At 44.1% G+C, this 21563-nt stretch overlaps 1 protein-coding gene across 5 annotated transcripts in view; it reads left to right on the top strand.

The window, feature by feature from the left end:
* hivep1 (HIVEP zinc finger 1) overlaps window positions 1-16651 on the top strand; it is a 49623-nt gene extending 32972 nt beyond the window's left edge. For all 5 annotated transcript variants that reach the window (XM_076105649.1, XM_076105645.1, XM_076105648.1 and 2 more), the window contains 7 exons: window positions 3660-3713; window positions 6304-12086; window positions 12193-12326; window positions 12441-12616; window positions 13345-13446; window positions 14163-14695; window positions 14913-16651. In XM_076105649.1, coding sequence (XP_075961764.1) covers window positions 3660-3713; window positions 6304-12086; window positions 12193-12326; window positions 12441-12616; window positions 13345-13446; window positions 14163-14695; window positions 14913-16034 — 7904 coding nt within the window. In that variant the 3' untranslated portion in view covers window positions 16035-16651. The remainder of the gene's footprint in view (window positions 1-3659; window positions 3714-6303; window positions 12087-12192; window positions 12327-12440; window positions 12617-13344; window positions 13447-14162; window positions 14696-14912) is intronic.
* The last annotated feature ends 4912 nt before the right edge of the window (window positions 16652-21563 follow it).

The raw sequence follows: 21563 nt of genomic DNA, 5'->3' as shown, positions 1-21563 counted from the left end.
CCACACGCAGATCTTACATATAGGGAGAGCCGAGCCGTCGGGGCCATGTGAAAGACGTGAACGCCGTGCATATGGACTCTGTGAAAAGCTGCCGTTGATGCCCGCCATTTGGCATGTGGAGGCCCAGCAGGGCAGGCTGTCGAGCCAAATATGGATGTGCTGCAGGCTGGCAGTGATGGATGGAGGGAGGGAGGGAGGGAGGGAGGGAGGGAGGGAGGGGGGGGGGGGGGGGGCGTGTGGAGCCTGGTGGTTATTTGTCGGCCAACAGGCAGGGGGGTCCGGTGCAGCTGTGCCGTGGCTGCTCCGTGTGGGTGGAGGTTGCCACTTTGCTGTAATGTAACATTGTTATTCATTAGACAGGCGGGGGTCTAGCTCCACACAGGAGTTTATTGGGTCCATTTTCCATTTAGAGGCGAGCCGGCGCTCCAGCTAATTAGCATGTGTCCGCGGCCACGTCTTCACTGATAATTGTCTGTCAGATGCCTTAATGGAGTTGAGATGGGCTCTCTCTTCCCCCCCCCCCCCCCCCCCCCCCCACACAGCTGACGGGCTGTGAATACATCAGGCGGGCGTCGGGACTGAAAAGCGTGCACGTTTTCCTGTGTGGTGACGTCACTGTGGCCCCTCCGGGCGCAGATAATCACATTTCCCAGTCGACAACGCAGAAAGAGGAGCGGGCTGGAAGATGCTGGGAGGGGGTGGGGGGGTGTTGCATTAAAGATTTTGCGGTTGTCATGACAGCGACCATGGAGGAGGCCCACAAACTCCCGCTTAATTGACATAGCCTCCCGCCACGGCGTCACGTTGCTCGGATCAAAGATCACAAGTCCCCAAACCTCGCTCTGCATTTCAGATTTGATCGGCCATACCGGCCCCACATTTGCAGGACCGCGGTCAAACAGCGCCGCGTTAGGAGAGTTATCAGGGAGTTCAGTGGGTAGTTAAAGGAGGGAAAGATGGCTAAACAAGACGTGTCAGCTGTAGATGAAGATGTAATATCACAGCCACATGTTCAGGTGTATTGACTCATCTTCTACTGAACTATGAAGGACGGTCAGATGCTTCACATGCTCTTTGCTTACAGCCCACTTTAAAAAACAACAACTCAATGTGGTTTGTAGATTCTTGGTGAATTTTCATTTTGAATTGACATTTATTGGCTTGAACAACAATTACAGCGTGACTCTGTCTGCAGAATGTAAAGCACAGTATTGTTCATTTCCTTCTGTTTTGTTTAAGACCACACAGTTGGTCTTAAGGGGGTCCTCTTTGTGTGTTTAGAACCCTCAAACTGTGTTTCCCCACAGATTTCGAGTTTCATGTTTTCATTAACGTGCTCTGGTTTTCATCACCGGCAGCATGTGTGTGTACGTCCCATTGTTTTCCCTGCAGTTACTTGACAATTACACCGATTTTCAGACGGCATGATGACGGTCTCGAAGCCTCACAGTAAAACAAGTAGTGCAATGTCACCACCTCGGCAACCCCAACAGCCATAATGAGGGAAATATGAACGACCCTGTAATCATTCCCTGCTGTCTTAATAACTCGGCCGCTGTGCATGGAATATTTTTTGAGGCCAGCGCTGCCTTGTCCCTTTCCACTGATTTGGGTGTTTCCTGTTCTTTTCCGTGCTCCAGAGCTTCACTTCATTCAGCACGAGGGGTCTTCTCTGTGGCTTGTTATGTAAGAAATGCAACCCGGTCTTTAACAGCTTCCACTGTATGGTCTCTCCTACCATACGCAACCACTAATACGATTTTTGTTGGGCAGTAATCACTTGCGCCTCGGTTTGCCAGTGCGGTCTAATACGAGACACGTGTATCAGGGCGGCGCAAACAATGAAGCATATGCTCGCAAAAAGAAATCTACCTCTAAATCTTGTAACCACTAAAAATAAGCATGTATTATCCAAAATTGGTTTTGCAATAACAGACGTTTGCTCGAGGAAGCTGTGAGGTCGAGCCGCGAGGGAAGCTACGGGATCCTCTCTGTGTCGCCGCCAGGAAAACACAACCTACCCGGTTCCTTTTTGTAGGAGGGCGTTCACATGGCCATTCATATGTTAATAGATCCAGACACACAAACGCATACCTCTCTGTCAAAGACACACACACACACACACAAACGCTCTGCCCTCTCTCCTCATGAGCCTCGGTTGCTGTGTTTCTGCTGGCAGGGTGCCTTTGTTTTGCTCCACAGCAGCACAGGGAGGGGTGGGGACGCGTTATGTAATCCGTGGCGTGTGCCTGGGATACAGAAACTGAGATGGAGAAGGGTGTGACTCTAGTAACACACACACATGCACACACACACACATATGATGACATAATCCACTGACCTCTTCTGTGGCCCGCTCGTGTCCCCCCTCCTCCTCCTCCTCCTGTTCCCGGCATAGCGCTGCGATTTTTGGGAACCATAGAAGAACGCCCTCCTTCACCCTCCCATTAACATCTGTGCAATCTAGGAAAATAATAGTTACCATTGGTCCTCGAGGATTCGTCTCGCACAGTAATGTCGTGCACAGGAGCTACGGAGGGTTTATTTTTTCCATCTAGTACCAACTTGTGAAATGCTCACTGTTTTCTGCTTTTACTCTTTACACACTCAAAAAAGCAGATTGGTTTGAACTCATTTCCTCGTTGCTTTTGGGCCCTTTGCACATCCACACGTTGCTGCACAAACCGATTACTGCAATTTACAGTAAACAAAACTGCCTTGTGGTGATCACAGCCCAGAATATGTTTCACATAATAGAAAGTAGAGAGAGAAATAGAAAATACAACAAAAAAAAGCTTCAGATTTCCCTCAACTAATAAGAAAAACAAACCGTTAAAATGAGAGTTTTGCACTGAAATGTTATTTTCATATACGTATATTTGTATCAGTCACAATTCAGCCTGTAAACTAAAAACTTTTTTTTTTTTTTATAAAAAACTGAATCGAATGAGCCTCGGACATGCAAGTGCACACTCACGATGTACACACTCCCACAGCCTGTGGTGGCGATTCCCTCTATTCCACTGTGTATAAGCCATTCACGCCACGCTGAGCCAGCGTATGTAATTAATATTGATTACAGTAACACAAAGTTAATACCGCGTCACCTCCCACACATCCATATGCTTGTGCAGAAACAGGTTCTTCACCTGCTGCATTGTGGGTGATGAGTGTGACGTATAGAACAGCTTCCCAGAGGGGTGTCAATGGTCTTTAAATATGCTAATTGGCCCGTGGGTTAGCGCTCGCTCCGTGATGATGAGAACGAACCCACCACATTGACTTGTTTGCAAACTTAACCCCGCGTACCATACATACTCAACGCGGTTATTTCTGTAAGTGGGTGTGCTTGCATGGTTGTGTTATTGTGTGTGCACTCAGGGCTTGCCCTCCTTCATAATTACAGTAGTTTCCATAATGGAATAGTGTGCTTGCTCTCTCTCTCTCTTCTCTCTGTCTCTCTCTCTTTTCTCTGTCTCTCTTTCTCTCTCTCTCAGCTATGGAAGAATATCTGTTTTTCATTTGAAGGACCTTCGTCCCGCTACAGCCGTGTGGGAAGCACCCCCAGTATCCATTAGTGACATTCTGCACTGCCTTCCGCCGCACAGCGAGAGTCCGTGTGCATTTGGGCTGAAAATGTTTCTGTTCTTGTCTTGCAGATAAAATCGAAGAGGCACAGAAAGAGCTCAAAGACCCCAAAGCCTCACAGAAAGGTAAGAGGTGTTTTTATCAAGACTATGAATGAAAACAACTATTTATGTTTTTAATACAAAATGGGTAAAATCTCTTCTCTTTCATTTGAATGGCAGTTTGCTTTTGTAGTTTTTTTTGTTTGTTTTTTGCTAGTTTAAAATGAATAAAATGCCTGCTTTGGGTTTTTCACTGAAAGCTCAAAATAAATAAAATTCACTGGTTTGTCGTTGCAGTATTTGTTTTTCCTTTTATTTAGCTGTAATTTAATGACACTCCATTACTGATTGATTTATTCAGAATGGTATATTTACACTATGTGGAGTTAGTGATAATATTTGGTAACTAGTTGCTGTGAGTCATCTGGATCTTTGCAGCAGCCACCACGTTTATTTGTACTCCTTCAGTAAAACTATTTGCAATATACAAGTTTATTTGGCCTCTGCAGAGTGAATATTTTACAACAGTGACACAACAACAATGGCATTATAACAACACATGAGGAGCATTTTCTTCATTCATTGTAACTACATTCAAATAGAAAAGCCGGTTTGTTTCGAGCCGAAGTGGCTTCATGGTCTCTGTTTGAGCCGAGTTTAACTCATCACCGCGGCATTTTCTTTTTAAAAAAACGCCCATCTTATTCGCGGGACATGCACGCTTTGATGGAATCATCTACTGTGATCGAGATTGGGTGGAGACACTAAATAGAGTACAAATAAGAATATCTCAAGGTACAGCAGGTACTGATGTCCGTGTGTGCCGGTCAAGGGTTAATCCCTTTGACCAGCACCTTTTAAAAAGACCATAATTCTGTCAGAAGCTCTTTCCCACGTGGATCATTCGGCCACTGTCTCTATTGTGTATATAAAAATCACCAAGCTTCATACAGGTAGCGAATAATTAGAGAGGGGAGGAAAATGACATCAGAACAGACAGAATTTGTTGATCGGTTGAATTTTATTTTTATCCGGCGATAAGCCTTCACACGTTTTTCTAAGTTAAAGCTGAAGATAGACAGTGACAAATGTTGTTTGTTTGCAAAGTGCCTTTTTTGTTATGATGGAAAAGTCTTGGTGAAGTCATGGAATCTCTTTTACAGACTTGTCCTAGTTGTGGGTTTGAGGAACTAATCCTTTTCCCATGTCTTTCACCAGCAGTTGATACAAATGTGTTTCTCTGTGAGGCGAGCTATTGAAAGTCACAGGGTTTGCTTTGAGAGTGTGTGTCACATTGGTTGTGTGCAGCTTTCAAACGTTTGCATGTTTGTGTCGGAGAATGGATTCACTTATGTAAAGACAAGGCGTTCCTCAATCTACTTACACTGGAGACCTTGAGGGAACCGTGACCTCATCTTGGGAAATACCTACACAGGCCAGGAAACTGTGACGGGGCACTGCTGATCTTATGCAACATGTCCTGAAAAAACACACGGCTGAATCGCCACTCGACAAATTATGGGACTGCATGGTATGGGTGTGCCCTTTTTTAAAAACAGAGCTGCTTTATTGTTGGAATGCAGTTTTGAAAGCGGTTGTATTTTCTGATCAGCCAAGCCTCCGTACGTCGACTCTCTTATATAATGAAGCGTGGGCCTCTGTGGTATTAGTCACACAGCAAATAAAACACAACTAAGGGTGATTTGTCTAAATTATACAAATATATCCCCATCCAATTTCAACAAAAGAAGCTATTGATAAAAACAATAAATTACAATGACATGGGTTAAGCTTTAGTGAAAGCTTTACAGAAATTGAATGTGAAAGGTTATGCTCTGTATCTTTAAGCTACACTTCAGTGTTTTGCTTTATGTAACAGTTATGCATGTTAAACATCAATAATGTAATTGTTTTGCACTATAATTGTACGGTCGTCACTGGTTTCCAGAATGACCGCATGGCTCTATAACAAAGCAATTCAAACATAAGTATTAGTTTTGATTCAGTCTGAGTGTTGAGTGTTTTTTATTAGGGGTGCAGAAAGTGTAAACCTCTAAGGGGACCAGAGTTTGCACAGTTTATATGGAAAATATAAGTGAGTAAGGAATCAAATAAAGGTAGTATAATAGGAGGCAAATACTGTAGTAACTTAAATAATACTTGTTTGCTTTTTAATCGAAGAAAGAAATATAATGTTTGCAGAAAAAGGTTATAAAGCAACTGACAAATATAGAAATTAGACGTAAAAATGCTTAACAAGAAATTGGTAGCGAAAAATCAAATGTTTATTGATTATTTGGGAAATAAACTGCACCCATTGTTTTCCTTCACATGCTAAACTCTGTTAAAGTAATGTTACTAATGTTTAAATGACAGTTATATAATTGACTAGTTCAAAAAACACAACTGCCATAGCTTTGGGTATTGGTTGCTCAGACTTCTCTACTATTTTACTAATTTGAAAATACGCACCAAATAACTAATTGTATAAAATGTTTGATATATACTATGCTAGAATTATCTGCACTCTCTAAACAATTTAACACATTTAGAAATGATTTTCTCAGAGGGGCCTTTTGAGCTCACTCTGCTCATATGGTCGGGTGTTGGGGAAAGTTTAGAGAAAGATGGTGTTGTTGTACCAACTGTGCTTTTCTGTCTCCTTCTCCCACAGGGATATCTGAAAGCAGTCGGAGAAATGCAGATAACATAAATGGCCTAAAGAGAAAAAAGGTTGTTACAGAGAATCGGCTCGAGAAAATTCCGAAATCACCGGTGAAGAAGCCCCTGCAGTTGAAAACATCTGAAACTGCGCTTCACGAAGCAGCGTCCAAGGAAACTACACCTTCTTCTTGCTGCTCCTCCTCCAACAGTCCTTCCCACAATCCATCAACATCCCCCAGTGAGAAAAGAGACCCACAATATGCCCAACCAGTTGCGACATCCCCTCACAAGGGGTCACCTTCCACCGACGCTGACAGGCTGAAGCAGGAAGAAACGACTTCCAGGCCACCATCACTTGAGCCCATTGCTGGTGAGAAGGGCTCATTGACTAAAGTGTCTCAGTCCAAAGACAGCGAGAGCAGAGAGCCCAGCTTTGAGGGAGATCCTTACCACAGCAGTGCTCCACTTGATGTTCTACTTAAGGCAATGGAGCCTGACTTTAGTACACTGGCCGAGAAGAAAAACTCCTTGCAGGTCGCAGCCATTGGAAAACCAGCTTCCACCCTTAATGCTCAATCTAGTTGTGAATTAACAACAATGCCAGCTGTCAATATTGGTCTTCAGAACTCAGCTTCCCATATGCAGACTTATTATATTGACAAGCAAGGCAACTGTATTGGCATTGCAGCACCACTACAGGGAAATGTGCAGACATCTACACAGGGTACTCCCATGCAGTCCTCTCGGCTTGCTACACCGCATTTTATGCCAGAAAAGAATAGCTTGCACATGAGCTTTAATACTGGACCATCAACTATAACACATGCACCTGTTCCCTCAGGCTCCAATGCTTTGCCACAAAGCCAACCACCTGTTGTGCACACATGCCAGTCCCTCTCAGCAAGTGTTCCCAGCACCATTCAGGTCCCAGTTACACCTTGCAGCAACCAAGTTCAGATGACCTCTGTAATGAATTTTGGCGCTGATCAGGTTTCCAAGGACCAAAAGCCTAAGAAGCCTGGAAAGTATGTTTGTGAATACTGCAGTCGGGCATGTGCAAAACCCAGCGTGCTGCTCAAACACATCAGGTCTCACACAGGGGAAAGACCATACCCCTGTGTAACTTGTGGCTTCTCATTCAAAACCAAGAGCAACTTGTACAAGCATAAGAAATCACATGCTCATGCTATAAAACTGGGTCTCATTGCACGCTCTGAATCTGGAGGTGGCTCACTCTCTCAAGAATCAGACAAAGCCCTAGGAACACATTCAGAGGCAGAGGAGAGTGGGGACAGTGACGAGGATGGTAGCACTGCAGACCTGGACCCTGACTCGTCACAGAGTAGTGTGGCAGCTATGTCTGAAAATAGTTTACAGAGTGTAGGTACAACCCAAGCAAGCCATGGGGAAGCAGACTCATCGGCTGTGTTTGAGTCAATTAAAGCAGCCCCAGGTCAGAGGACGCATGAGCCCAAAGTCACAGCTGCACTTCCAAAAGTTGTTGTATACCCTGTCAATGTCTCCCCTCTGAGGGCAGATAGCCCGAGAGTCACATGCGCAGCACCTGAGCAAGCGGCTGCACAACGGCAACGAGAGTTCCAGACTGCTAATATGAGATCAAGCATCACAGTCCTGTCATCTCTTAAAGAGGTGGATGGTACAAATCCTTCACTAGATACTGTGAGTGAAGATGAAGACCAACATTGCAAGTCTCCACTGTTAGGTGGACATGCTCAGCTTCAGAGGCAACAAGCAACAGACTTTTCCCAACAGCAGCAGGTCAAGTGTCTACTAAGCCCTCGCAGTTTAGGAAGTACAGATTCTGGCTACTTCTCGCGTTCTGAAAGTGCTGACCAGGCAATGAGTCCACCCAGCCCCTTTGTTAAGATAACTCCACCAGTGGACATTGACATTGCCAAGAATACCCTTCCCAATGTCCCTCCTGTGGCTGCCACAGTAATGCATGTAGCAGCTGAGCAAAAGCCACGAGCCACAGAAGGACAGATGCGTCCACCATTAGAAGCCAAAGCACTCTCTCTGGAAGAACGAATTTCAAAGTTGATATCCGATAATGAGGCAGTAGTTGACAACAAGCAGCTGGACAGTGTAAAGCCAAGGAGGACATCTCTCTCAAGGAGAGGCAGCATAGACTCTCCTAAATCATACATATTTAAAGACTCATTTCAATTTGATCTTAAACCAATAGGAAGAAGGTCAAGTTCCAGCTCAGACATTCCCAAGTCCCCATTTACGCCTACAGATAAATCAAAGCCAGTATTTCTTCTCTCTGTACCTTCTCAATACCCACCAATGGATTGTTTGCCAATAACAAGAAGTAACTCTATGCCTACTACACCAGGACACTCTGCTGTTCCCCTTAATGTTGCCCCCATCCCCCACCCTCTGCGAATTTGTCAGTCATTTGATGACAAGATGAGTTCGTTTAATGATGAAGTATTTTCATCAGCCCCATCAACTCCAAATCCAGCAATACATTCTCGTACCTTAGTCAGACAAGCAGCAGTGGAAGACTTTACCACAAGTGAGGGACATGGCCTCCCTACTGTTCGCTCCATGGATGAGGGCTATCATGGTCAAAGCAGTTCCACTGAGCTGATGCAAAGAAGCAGATCTTTTGAGCATAGTCAGGACAGAAACAGAAAGCCTCAGCAGAACAAAGGCACGATGTACGAGTGTGAAACGTGTCGTAATCGGTACAGAAAGTTAGAAAATTTTGAAACTCACAAGAAATTCTATTGCTCTGAGCTTCATGGTCCAAAAAACAAGTCAATCACGGTTAAAGAAACGGATCAAGATGTTTTTCACGTTAACATAATGCAGCCCACAGTCCCTAGATCAACTAGTGGCGCAGGAATACTTGATCAACAGACATCAATTAGGAAGAGAAGGAAAATGAAAAGTGTTGGAGATGAGGACGATCAATCTCCGACTGACACCATTCCACCTTGTTCGGTTAGTTTTGAGCTACCGACAGCTTTGGCAAGTCAGACTATTTCTCAGCATGCTGTAATAGTAGACATACAGCCCAAAAACAATCAGTCAAAGCTACCTCAGATTCAGCTGTTAGCTAGAAGTATTAATACTTCGGATTCCAGACTGTCACCAATACGAGAGACCCAGATCAGCACTTCTCCTAAAGGAGAATTGCAAAGGCAAGGCAGTGGTACTTCCGTCATCAGACACACCAACTCTCTCAGCAGACCCAATTCATTTGAAACTGAATCTATTGACAGGGCCTCTCCTGTTGATATTTTGGAGAAGGATCCCCTCAACAAACTCAAAACTGATGCAATAGCAAATGTCTCAGCTGACAGCTACCATGAAAAAATGTCCCAACCCAAGAATGCTGACTATGGAAAACAAAGGAAGGAACAATGCACTGATGGCGCAGTAGCAGCAGTTGGTGACAACACTACTCCTGTCCATCAGTCTCGTCTGGTTCGTCAAAATAACATCCAAGTTCCTGAGATTCTGGTCACAGAGGAGCCCGACAGAGAACATGAAACGCAGACTACTGAGCCATCGGATAAGCCTGCAGATCAGTTCAGCTGGCCTCCGAGAAGTGAGAGCTTGTCAAAGGTACCAGCAGAGAAACTTCCGCCGAAAAAGAAAAGAATTCGTCTCGCTCAAATGGATCACTCCTCTGGTGAATCCAGTTTTGAGTCCAGCCTCTCGCGAAGCCTCAGCAGGGAGAGTAGTCTTTCTCGTTGTTCCAGCATCTCTGCCTCTTTTGACAGAGATGAGCCATCTAGGTCAGAGAGTCCTTCCAGAGGGGAGTGTGTCAGCAAAGTTCCAGAGCCGAAAGGTTTGCCAATAGCCTTCAACACCCTTGGTGTGCCTGGTATGATGAGGCGTGCCGCATCTGAACAGATCACTTGTACTCAACCATCTGTGGAGATTTCATGCGACTACCGTAGCAAGTCCTTTGACTGTGGCAACGTATCCCCCAGCAGATCTCTGTCACCTGCTGGCCAGCCAAAAAGTGGACAAATCCCTCAAGTTTCCCAGGTGCCACTTATTGAAAGGAGGCGGGGGCCATTAGTTCCCCAAATGTCTTTAAAGATAGGCCTCGAGAGTCAGCAACCTGTTCGGAAAGCTGTCATTCCTCTAGATAAACCTCCCATTACGAATGTTAGCTCTTTAACTCAGAATAGATCCCAGCAGATTCACATTGCCAATAGGCGCAACGTGGCTCAGCCTTTCATCCTGCACACTGGAGAAGCACCCTTGCAAAAGAATGAGCAGATCGTGCAAAGCATTCATTTGGGTAGCCTAATTCAGCAGCCTCAAGTCCATGGCCTTCCACACCCTTGGCATCAAACATCAAGGGTTCAAATATGCCAAAAGATGCAACCACCTCTGAGCCAGATCGTAGTTTGTCGTGAGAATGTCCAAAACAAACCAGCCACCTCTGAAGAAAAGAAAGAAAGAAGTTTTGTGCCCAAATACCAACTGCAGTGTCCCACTCTGAGAGCAAGCCAAACATTTTCATTCTCCAGCACACAGGGCACGCAGACAGCCTTGCCAATTTTAACAATACCTATTGCTAATCCAATCTTGAGCACGTCAGACGTACTCCAAAACGTATACGTTAGTCAACCCAATCAACAGGCCTCTGAGATTAAGACACAGACTGTCGTTTTGTCAGGTGAACACCAAAGGGACCCATTTGGTCAGAACCAAGCAGGTGTTATACCATTGCCACAGATCCTCATCACTCACGAGCAGATGCACCCTGCTCCCTCTGTGTCCAATAAAAATAGTCTCTCATCCACTCACAGTGTAGAGAGTGATAGTCATGCTGTACCAACAACAAAGACGGACAGGACTCAAACAGTTAGCACTCATAACCATACTGGTGAACAAGCACCTTCTCTTGGGTATTTACATTGCACAAAGAAACTGTCTTCAGTGACTCTATGCCCACAGCAGGAACCCACTGCTTCAAGTAAACGAATGCTGTCACCTGCCAACAGCTTGGACATCTACATGGAAAAGCACCAAAAACGGGCTAAGGATGAGCATGGCGTGGCCTGTCTAACTGACGGCAGATCGGTCAATTATCTTAATTCTAACATGTCAGAGGTTACCAGACAGCGGAAGTTTACACTTGTTAGGCAGGTTTGCACAACTGAACCAGTGGACAGTCCCATTGAAACTGAGGCCCCACCTCTGCCGCAGGTTAAAACCGATGGGGAGAAGGACTCACAGGCTACTGATGACGTTAAGCCCATGTCACCTGACAGTGCTGGGCTGAATAAAGACACAAGCACTGTTATTCATGAAGTGGCAGGCCCTGCCCTTAATAATACAACTGGTAGCCAGGGCACCTCCATGCCAGCTAACAACACTCTGAAACCCCAAGAGAAAGCTGAGGAACAGAGATGGACTCTTGCCAAATCTCCTATTAGGCCCTCCAGCTTTCACGGTGGTCAGGTGAAACTGACCACATCTGTGTCTATGGTTAACACCAAAGACAGTCATCGCCTGTCTTTCCCCAGCTTGAAGACTGCCACCACTTTCACGTGGTGTTTTTTGATGAAGCGGAAACCTCTTCATGTTCCACAGACTGACCTGAAGACTTCAGCCTATGCTGTCTGGACTATCAGCCCTAACAACCATAACCTGCTTGGGTTGCCCACCAAGGTGGTCATGTCTCTGTTTGACTCCAAGCAGAGCTCCAAGAAAATGCACTACACCTCGGCCATAACAACTAGCGGGAAATCCGACATCTTGTCTTACTCGGGCAAGCTGAACGACGTCATGCCCAGGGTAAGATCTGACGCAAAGTTTATATTGTTTTTATGTTTCTGATATACTGCTGACTTTTTTCTTAAATGAAATCAATAAATACATCAATCACCTCTTCTCTCTGCAGGTGCCAATAACCCAGAAGTCTATATCAGTTGAAAGCAGAAGTAAAGTGCAGCCAGAACCTCAGGCCAGCAGCGAGTCAGACAAGGAGGTGGTATCTAAAACAGAACCAAGACGGGTCAAAATATTCGATGGCGGGTATGATTCAGAACTATTAATTTAATTTATATTATATTAATATTAAAGATCTTATATGCTTGGTTTTATGGGTTTGTCTTATTTGTCCTTCATGGTTCTATTGCAACCCCACAGATACAAATCTAACGAGGAGTATATTTACGTACGTGGGCGTGGACGCGGTAAATACATCTGTGAGGAATGTGGGATCCGCTGCAAGAAGCCGAGCATGCTACGCAAACACATCCGCACCCACTCAGATGTCCGGCCATACCACTGCGTCCACTGCAACTTCTCTTTCAAGACGAAAGGTTCGTGCTCATTGGTCGATCAGTGTCCAAAGCTACGAATCTAAAGCTGCTGCTCCTCTACTTGTCGTGGCATGGTTGGAGATGGATTTATCAATTTTTCCATCAACCAGGAAGTTTGAATGTGGCGAAGTCTCTGGACTTTCACAATAATCACTTCTACAAAATAAATCAAAAAACATTCGAGTAAATAAGATGGAATGTATTCTCTGATCCAGATGTTAACCATCTGTGTGATTTCTCAAAATGTAACTTTTTTTCGTTAAATTGCGTTGTCTTTAAACATACTGCTCTGTATGTGGTTCTATATTACTGAATACATATGCACCATGATGAATATGGTACCTCAAATTTGAATAACATTTTGGGACACTGATCTCATATCTGAACATACTCTTAGTTTTTACTACAATTCATATTTGAGACATATTTTTAATATCTTTGAACTGCTACAGTTCAACATCTTTTTTTTATAAAATGTAAGATGTTTCCCCATCTCTTAAACCAAGACAGTATGATTCACTATTCTTTATCGAACTTGCCTACCCACACCACACTGCAGAACAGTACTCGGTGTCAGAGCAACCCACGTTCATTTAAAAATGTCTTTATCAGTTACTCACCCTCTACGTACAGCTTGCCCAAAGACCGCATTCTCTTACATAAACTCCTTCTGTGCTATTGTTCGAGCTCTACCCACCCGGAAGACCTCACTGCCTCTCTTCTTGCAGGGAATCTGACCAAACACATGAAATCCAAGGCCCACAGTAAGAAATGCATGGAGATGGGGGTTCCTGAGGGTCTCATTGAGGATCAGGATGCAGAGGACTCAGGTACAGTGCTTCACTGGTCTTTGCCAAGAGGGAAACACGGAAGAATTGGTGTGCTCAAAGGCTTATCAAACAAACTGAACCATTCTCTGTAAATTAAAGGCTTTATTTACAGTGACAAAGTGACTTAATACAGAGAGGTCTTGTTTTCCCCATTTGCTTTGGTTTCAAACAGGATTAACCTTCTTGGAATAATTCTCCCACGGTCATGCCCTGAGATATAAAACACAGATTGTCCCCACTTGTGCTCTGTTGCTGTGTCGATCAATAGCTTTGCCATGTTCTAATTAAAAATGCTAAATGCAGCTCCTTCCTCTGTTAACTCAAAGCGCATGTGGGCGGCATGCACAGCGTTTAGAAAGGAAATTGCTGCGTCTAATTTTAGAAAAAAAAAAAAAGAGAGAGAGAGAAGCTCCCTGAAAGCATTCTATGGTCCCAGTCTCTTAAGAGCATATTTGTTTTTCCTCCTCTGCCTGTGATGGAGCTCAGGGGCGTGTGGTGATGTGGGGTGTGAAACACTGCAGCAGCACAAAACCTCACCGAATTGTAATCTGAGTGGTGGGTTTTCTCACTGTGTGGAAGAAACCTACATGATGATAGAAGATCTTTAATGAATAAAAGTGGTTCAACACATATATGTTCATATCAGCTCTGATGACTCATTTGTTCCGCAAAATACCAAGAATAGACTAACTTCTTACATATCCTATCATCTACAGGGGACCGGAGTCAGGTGAGCAGTGCAGACCGCCAAGATTCAGACGGCGACGACTCCGATGGCCCCGATGATGAGGAGAATGACGACAACGAGGAGGAAGAGGAGGACAGCCAGGCAGAGTCTGGTCTGTCTACCAACCCTTCTGTCTGCGCCAGCCCTCAGCACATCCCTTCCAAAGAGCCTGAAGTCCCTCCTAGCACCCTGCTAGCCAAGATGTCAATCTGCTCAGTCTCCCTGCCTTTCTCCCGGCCTCCAGCCTCTCAATCCTACGCATCAGACTTTGAATCTGTCCCCATGATGAGCCCCGTGTCCCTGAGCAAGCAGATATTCATCTCTGGGTCCTGCTGCAGCTCAATGCCCCTCCCTTACTCTCCTCCGCCTGTTGCCACCACATCAGACTCCTACACCTCAGACACAGAGTCGGTGCAGATGATGAGCCCAGTGTCCCCGTGCAGGCAGATGTCCATCGACTACCCTGACTTTGAAGTGCCCCCTAGTCCCCCAGTGCCAGGCAAGGGCTCCAAGCTAGGCCAGGTGAGACCCATGTATTCTCATTGTGTCTCTGTCCACCCATCCTTACTTTCCTATCAATACTCTTACTTTGAATCCTGCATGTGAGGCACTTCCACAAAGCTCCTGTGAATGTTCTGTCTTGTTGATTCTGATTCGACTTAGTGGACTGCTCCAAATACCATTTTTGATTTTGCCTCGATAAATAAGACTGAATATTGAATTTTCTCTCTTTCCACAGAACACGTCCTCGGCACCTCCCGCTGTGGCAACCAGCGAATCGGGCATACCCGTGAACCGCAGCACTCAGACTTCCTCTTATGCTTCTCAAGGCCTCGTGCACTTTCCCCCACAGGGTCTATTCCAAACGCCAGGAACAGAGACCCAGACGCACCTGTTCAGTCACCTGCCCCTGCACTCCCAGCAGCCGTCTCGCTCCTCTTACAGCATGGTCCCGATTGGGGGAATCCAGCTGGTGCCCGCTGGCCTGGCAGCTTACGCCACCTTCGTACCGATCCAGGCGGGCCCCGTCCAGCTCACCATCCCAGCAGTGAGCGTCATTCACAGGAACACAAGCCCGTTACCAGCTCTCAACACTCCACCCCATCCGGAGGGCTTGCAAACCCAGCCACTTGTGGTGCAGGAACCAATCAGTAGTGTGCTGCCCTGCTTCCCCTTAGGGCAGGTCACTGGCCTGCAGGCTCAAACAATACAGCCAGTAGGTCTGGAGACACTAAACCTCATGGGGCTCACAAACACAGGCCTGGCATCCACACAGCTGCTGCCCCAGCAAGGGCTCACCCTCAATGCCACCCTCGGGCTGCAGGTGTTAGCTGCCAACCCCACCTCCCAAAGCAGCACCTGCCCGCAGACACACGTCCCAGGTCTGCAGATAGTTAACATCACCCTGCCTGCCATCATTCCCTCTCTCAGCCCCCTCTCCACACGTAGTCCTCTCCCTGGGTTGTCAGAGAGGCAGTGCAGCCCTGAAGCTCCGGGAGCTCAGCCGTCTCATAGTGAACATTGGCGTGGTTCTTTACGGAGCTGCATGTCTGCTTCCCCGATCGGCCCGTTTAAGGTCAGCAGCTGTCCAGAAGTGGCCTCGGGCAGCAGAGCTAGCCCCGGAGGCAGCAGCAGCAGCAGAGCAGAGCTCACACAGACCGTTGAGAGGCGAGAAAGGGATAAATCCCCACGGCAGCATCGATCACCAGCCCCTGAGAGAAGAGCAGACAGTGCTAAGGAGTCACCAGTTGAGGGAGCTAGTGATCCTGCACCACCGCCAGTGCCCAGCTGGCAGAGGGTAAATGATGACTATAATGAGGTATCCAGTGATGATGAAGACAGACTGGTCATTGCCACCTGAAAACCCCACACGGAAAGCTCTTCTTGTTCTCTTTTTGTAATTCTTGTCACTTTGTAAGACTGAAAACACTTTTCAGGGGGTTTGTTTCATTGCAAATCACCTTTCAAAGCACAGATGCTGACATTCATATTGTATGTGCAATCATAAAATTATAATAATGACCAATAATTTTTATTTGTACTTTTCTTTTATTTTTTTTGTCCGCTCCAGACAATTTCTTTTTTTGTACATGTTGTATAGACAATTGTGCCTTTATGGAGTTTCTTGTTTAGGAACCTGTACATAATTCCTTATAAATTCAGTAGTTGCTTGTTTATTTAAAAAAAGAGAGACAGAAGTAAAGAGAGGCATTCAAATGGAGGATATCAATTTAATTTTGGAGGATTTGTCATTCGTAAATTAAATTTATGGAATTATAAATGTTGTACTGGTATATGTACATTTCTATGGATTATTGGGCAATGTTTGTGTACAGATGTTGTGTTCAACTATTTATTATAATCCATCTAGTGCCCATTATGATTCATAAGTCCATAGGTATGTGCATTATGGTAGCTTTACATTGCTGTATCAATATTCTTAACTGTATCAGTAAAAATTTGTTTACAAACATTAAAGTGGTGTCGCTGTATTTTTGTCAGTTAAACAACGATAACATATTTAAAGTGGACTGTGGTCGATCCCGTTTAGTACGTCCATATGAAATTTGTGTTTATCTATTCTGTCATTTATTATGTCACATTTAATATTGTGGGCGCCACATTTCCCATATTAAAACATATAGAAACTCAACCCGAAAAATATAATCGATCAACAGAAAATTAATTGGCAACATTTTTATATTTGATTAATAATTTTACCAAATTTTAAGCAAAAATGGAAAAACTTCCTTGGTTCAGCTTCAAATGATTTTCTGGTTTTCTTATACTTATATAATGATGAACAGAATATATTTGCTGTTGGTTTGAATAATCTGACATTTGGAAACATCACCATGAGCTCTGTTAAATTGTGATGGGCTTTTTTTGTGTACAATTTGCCGACATAGAGACCAAACATCAATAATCAAGAGAACACTAGGTAGATTAATTCATAGTAAAATAGTAGTTTAGAGTTTTAACTAGTTTCAGTTTTAATTCAGTAACTGCATAGACCGTATGATCGTCATTAATGTCCAAGCAACCACAACTCAAGTGTACAAATATTGCACCAAGCTAGCATCATTTTGTTTGTGTGCAACTTTTCATTAAATTACAATCGACTCCAGTAAATCAGAGATATTAAGAGTTAATATTTGATGATCTACAGCGACTGTACAAGGTCGACTCTCCCCGACATGTTCTGCAGAGACCAAACAGGACTTTTCATACTATACTACGACTTCTGCCTCACGTATTTCACACATACTATACTGTGGCTTTTTTATCACATTTTTGACTTTTAGACATACTGACGTAGGGGGGCTCGTGACGTGTGGGGGTTCCTCCGGTCCTTGTCGAACCCGGTGTCAGCGTTGACGTCCAAGGCTGCAGGTAGGTGTCCAGGTTATGGTTGCTTTACCGGGCTTGTGTCTTATGCGTGCGCAAGTTTGTCTTTGCTTAAAACTTTGATTTTACTCGCGCGTGTCACAGTATCGCGAGGCTCCACGCCAAAAAAAATGGCATTTAACTTACGTAGCATTATTCGAATTATTCTGAAACTCCAGAGGGCGCACAAACGAAATGTAGGCTACTGTCAAGAGACAAGAGGGCAATGAGTGAAACCGGCCAAGCGACATAAACCAACCTCCACAATGCCGAGGGGAATCATTAACTGTAAACTCATCTCATATTCATGCGCACTTAATTGCCTTTATACAAGCCCTGTAAAGTAGTACATGCATTATAAAGAAACAAAGGTTGATTATCATGGAAGCAATCTGCTATGGCTTGAAAAACATATATTCAAATGTCGATTTTTTTTTTTCTAGACCTCCGGTTTCTTAAGTATTGTAGAGGGACTTTATAGTGGTATTTTACCACTTTGTAAAACACAAAGACATAGTGCTTTTAGCAGCGAACTATTTTGTCCGAAAAGCTCTGTGCGCACGTCTAGTTACAAAAGTTCGCAGGTGCACTCAGCCACTTGCGGAGACTCGCGCCCAACTCGCAGGCCGTGATTACGTAAGTTTCTGGCGCACACACCTCGACTGACCTCTGGGTATCAGAATGTTAGTATAACGGTGATTTTCATCATTTGGGGGTCATGGGTGTACGTCCCGTGCTACCAGTCCTAGGTGTTGTCATTCTGGACGGTCCGTCACCTCCTGTAGTAACATCTTGCCCCTCTATTACAAACATGTAGGATGAGAGTGCGCAGCGTTTCTCTGGTGTTTTCTCAGCTTCCGCATGTAGACTGTTGAAAGCAGCTAACTTTAGAAATAAGTTAAGAGAAGGATAAGTAAAATGGGTAGGATTATTGCAAGATAAATAGACACCCCTGTTATTTATTTCTGTTTATTTTAATTCATTTAATCACGCAGGAAATGTCATTGCAAATGAAGTCACCACACTGCTATTTCCAATCCAGGCCGCTAGAGGGCGCATTATGCGTGGGTGGTATTGAATAGTAATGCAGGCGCACACCGAGGAGTACAGCGGGTGAGGGGAAGTATTTGTTGTACTTGAACTCAATGTGTGAAAATGTGTATGACAATGTTGTCAGGTATTGACCTCTTGTGCGGAGGGATGTGTCTCGTTATATCAAAACATGTCCTACATGTCACGTGACGGGTAAACCTAATCAGACCATAAAGCTCCGCTGGCTCCCATTCCAGCATCTGATCATTGATTGTGTTGGTCCCTTACCTCGTTCACAGTCTGGAAGTAATCATTTGCATACAGTTATGTTTCAAAGCACGAGATAACCGGATGGATATCCTTTGCGCTATACTATTGCTAAATCTGCGGTCAAAGCACTGACGCGGTTTATTTCCATCTTTGGAATTCCAAAAGTGGTTCAAAGTGATCAGGGTTCCAGTTTGTTAACTCAGAATTTGATGGATTATGTTCATGGTTTCTGGCATCGGTTGCTCGTGGCTGGGGAGAGGGCTCAGGAAAGTTTAGCTTCTGCCCAGACAAAAAATGAAGCATCCTTATGAAGCTGAGATCCACCAGGTTCTTGCTTTGTTGCTGCTCGTGGATTTGCCATTTCTGGCCAAATTTCATGGTGCGACGCAGTTTTGTGTCAAATTCCTGAGCAGAACTATTGAGCAGCACTGTCTGGTTCTACTAAGTGTAGAAGGAAAACTCAAATTTGCCATGTCAATCTGTTAAAATCCTGTTACACTCTTGGATCACAGCCTTCTGCAACAGGCCGACTGTTAATAGCAGATACTGTGGGAAGGCAGACGCCTCCTAATGTGTCTGTTCATGAGGATGATGGGGTGGGTTCGCCTGAGGAGTCTGTTGTGGGGCCAGATATAATCTGAAACGCTGTGTAAATTGGGGTCTTTGTTTGGGCACCTGGCAAAGGAGCGTTTCGCCGAGTAGTCTGATGTTATTAACTATCTGTTTATTTAATGACGTAACTCGTACATATTTGATAGAACATGACCTTGACGTGGGTGTCACAGGGTGTCAACACAATAATTGCCCGGCAATAATCCTCGTTTTTCTGTACAGATTATCGTAAGGTAAATGTGGTAACTAAACCAGATGCGTATTCACTGCCACGCATATAAGACTGTGTGGATCAGGTGGGCTCAGCTCACTTTGTCATTAAATTTGATCTACCCAAAGGAAATTGAGAAGTACCACCTAGCAACGTGTCTGCTCTCATAACTCTTTTTGGTGTCTTCTCTCGTGTGCTTCCAGCTTCTAACGAATATGTTTGTGTCTGGGCTGGACGGCTGGGTTGTGTACCTTTTTATGACGTAGTGATCTTAGACTGGGGTTGTGGCGTACCCTACCAGTGTTGTTGCATACAACTGGTAGAATGGTAGAAAGTAGTTCTTGTAGTCCTCTCATGCACTTGGTGTCCCTGGTGCTGTGCTCTCGGTTGTCTTTTGAAGGTGCTGAATTCTGGCTTTTTGCAAATAAGTTGCTTTTCTTAGCAGCCTGCTCGTTTGTCTCCCCTGTTGAGTTGCTGCTGCTGATGAGTTGGGCTGTGACAACTATACTTTGGCTTTTTTTGACGTAATATACATGACGTTTTTGATGTACTATACTGGCATTTATTCAAAATACTATACTGTGGCGATCTTCACATACTATACTATCACTGTTTTTTGACATACTATGAATTTTTTCCCCTTTTTGACATACTATGCTACGAATTTCTACTTTTTTGTAACAAACTATGAATTTTTACTTTTTTGACAAACTACACTGACTTTGTATTGATGTTCTTCGACATACTATACTATGACCTTTTCTGGCTTTCTTTTGATATACTGTATACTAGATCATGACTTATTACTTTTTCGTCTACAGTTTTTTTTCCCACTTAAACCCATACAATGGCTTTTTTATGGGTTCTTTGTGTTTTTTTTCCAACATGCTATTGTCACAACTGCTGAAGCAGAACAGATGAGGTGGACCCAAATACAGATGCAGATTTAGGCTGAAGACTTTAATTACAAAACGTTGTTACAGAAATGACAAGGAAGTTAACCAAAACTCTACAGAGCAACATAGGAAGACTCTCAGACAATGCGCAACTTAAAAAATAAAACAGGAAGAAATATTTTAGAATAACCCACGATGGTGAAAGCTGTGAAATTACTTTATGGCTTTTTTTCCAACGTACTGTAATATGACCCATTCCCATATTATACCATATTATACTATAAAATGACTTTGACATACAATGTCTTTTCATGATTTTTACATACTGAACTTTGACATCATATTCCGTTTTCTTTTTGTTACTTAATAATAAGTAACAAACACTTAAAATAATATTTTTCATGACTTGTTTTGATTAGATTCTATAAATTACATACTAATATTACATTTTTCATGAGTGTATATATATATACAGACAAATAACACTTATTAGCAATGTCATGTTTGTTTTCCATTTCTACATTTGTTATTGTTCATTTATATCCTTTCAGGGCCAAGCTGTTAATCATCTGCCTGACGGGTCTTCCTGCTCAGGCTGAGAAGTCACTTCTGTACACAAACTGCTGCTGTGAGAATGGTCTCTTTGCAGTCTCGCAGGCTTATTTAAAAATCTTATTTTAGCCCAAACCATGATGTTTCTTCCTAAACCTAACTGAACTGCAACCGTTTTGACGGGTGGTCCACCACTAACACCACAGATAGACCTACTTGTAGAATTTGGCGCAAGTAGACAGGATGTGGACGTGAATTAGGGAAGGAAAGATCCTTGCATAAGAAGTGTCCTAGATGTTATTTTGACTCTTGCTCAGTACATGGACAGTCTACGGCAAATATCTGCCCTGACCAAAACAGATTTACTTTTGCATAATTAAATAAAAGGCACCGGAGTGTTGTGGTATAAGGACGGCTCTCTTTGATGAAG

This window comes from Anarhichas minor, unplaced genomic scaffold (assembly GCF_050575085.1).
Source record: "Anarhichas minor isolate MPS153535 unplaced genomic scaffold, ASM5057508v1 ptg000033l, whole genome shotgun sequence".
NCBI classification, from domain to species: Eukaryota; Metazoa; Chordata; class Actinopteri; order Perciformes; family Anarhichadidae; genus Anarhichas; species Anarhichas minor.
Note: the sequence above shows the minus strand (reverse complement) of the source record. Positions and strands in the feature narration are given on the sequence as shown.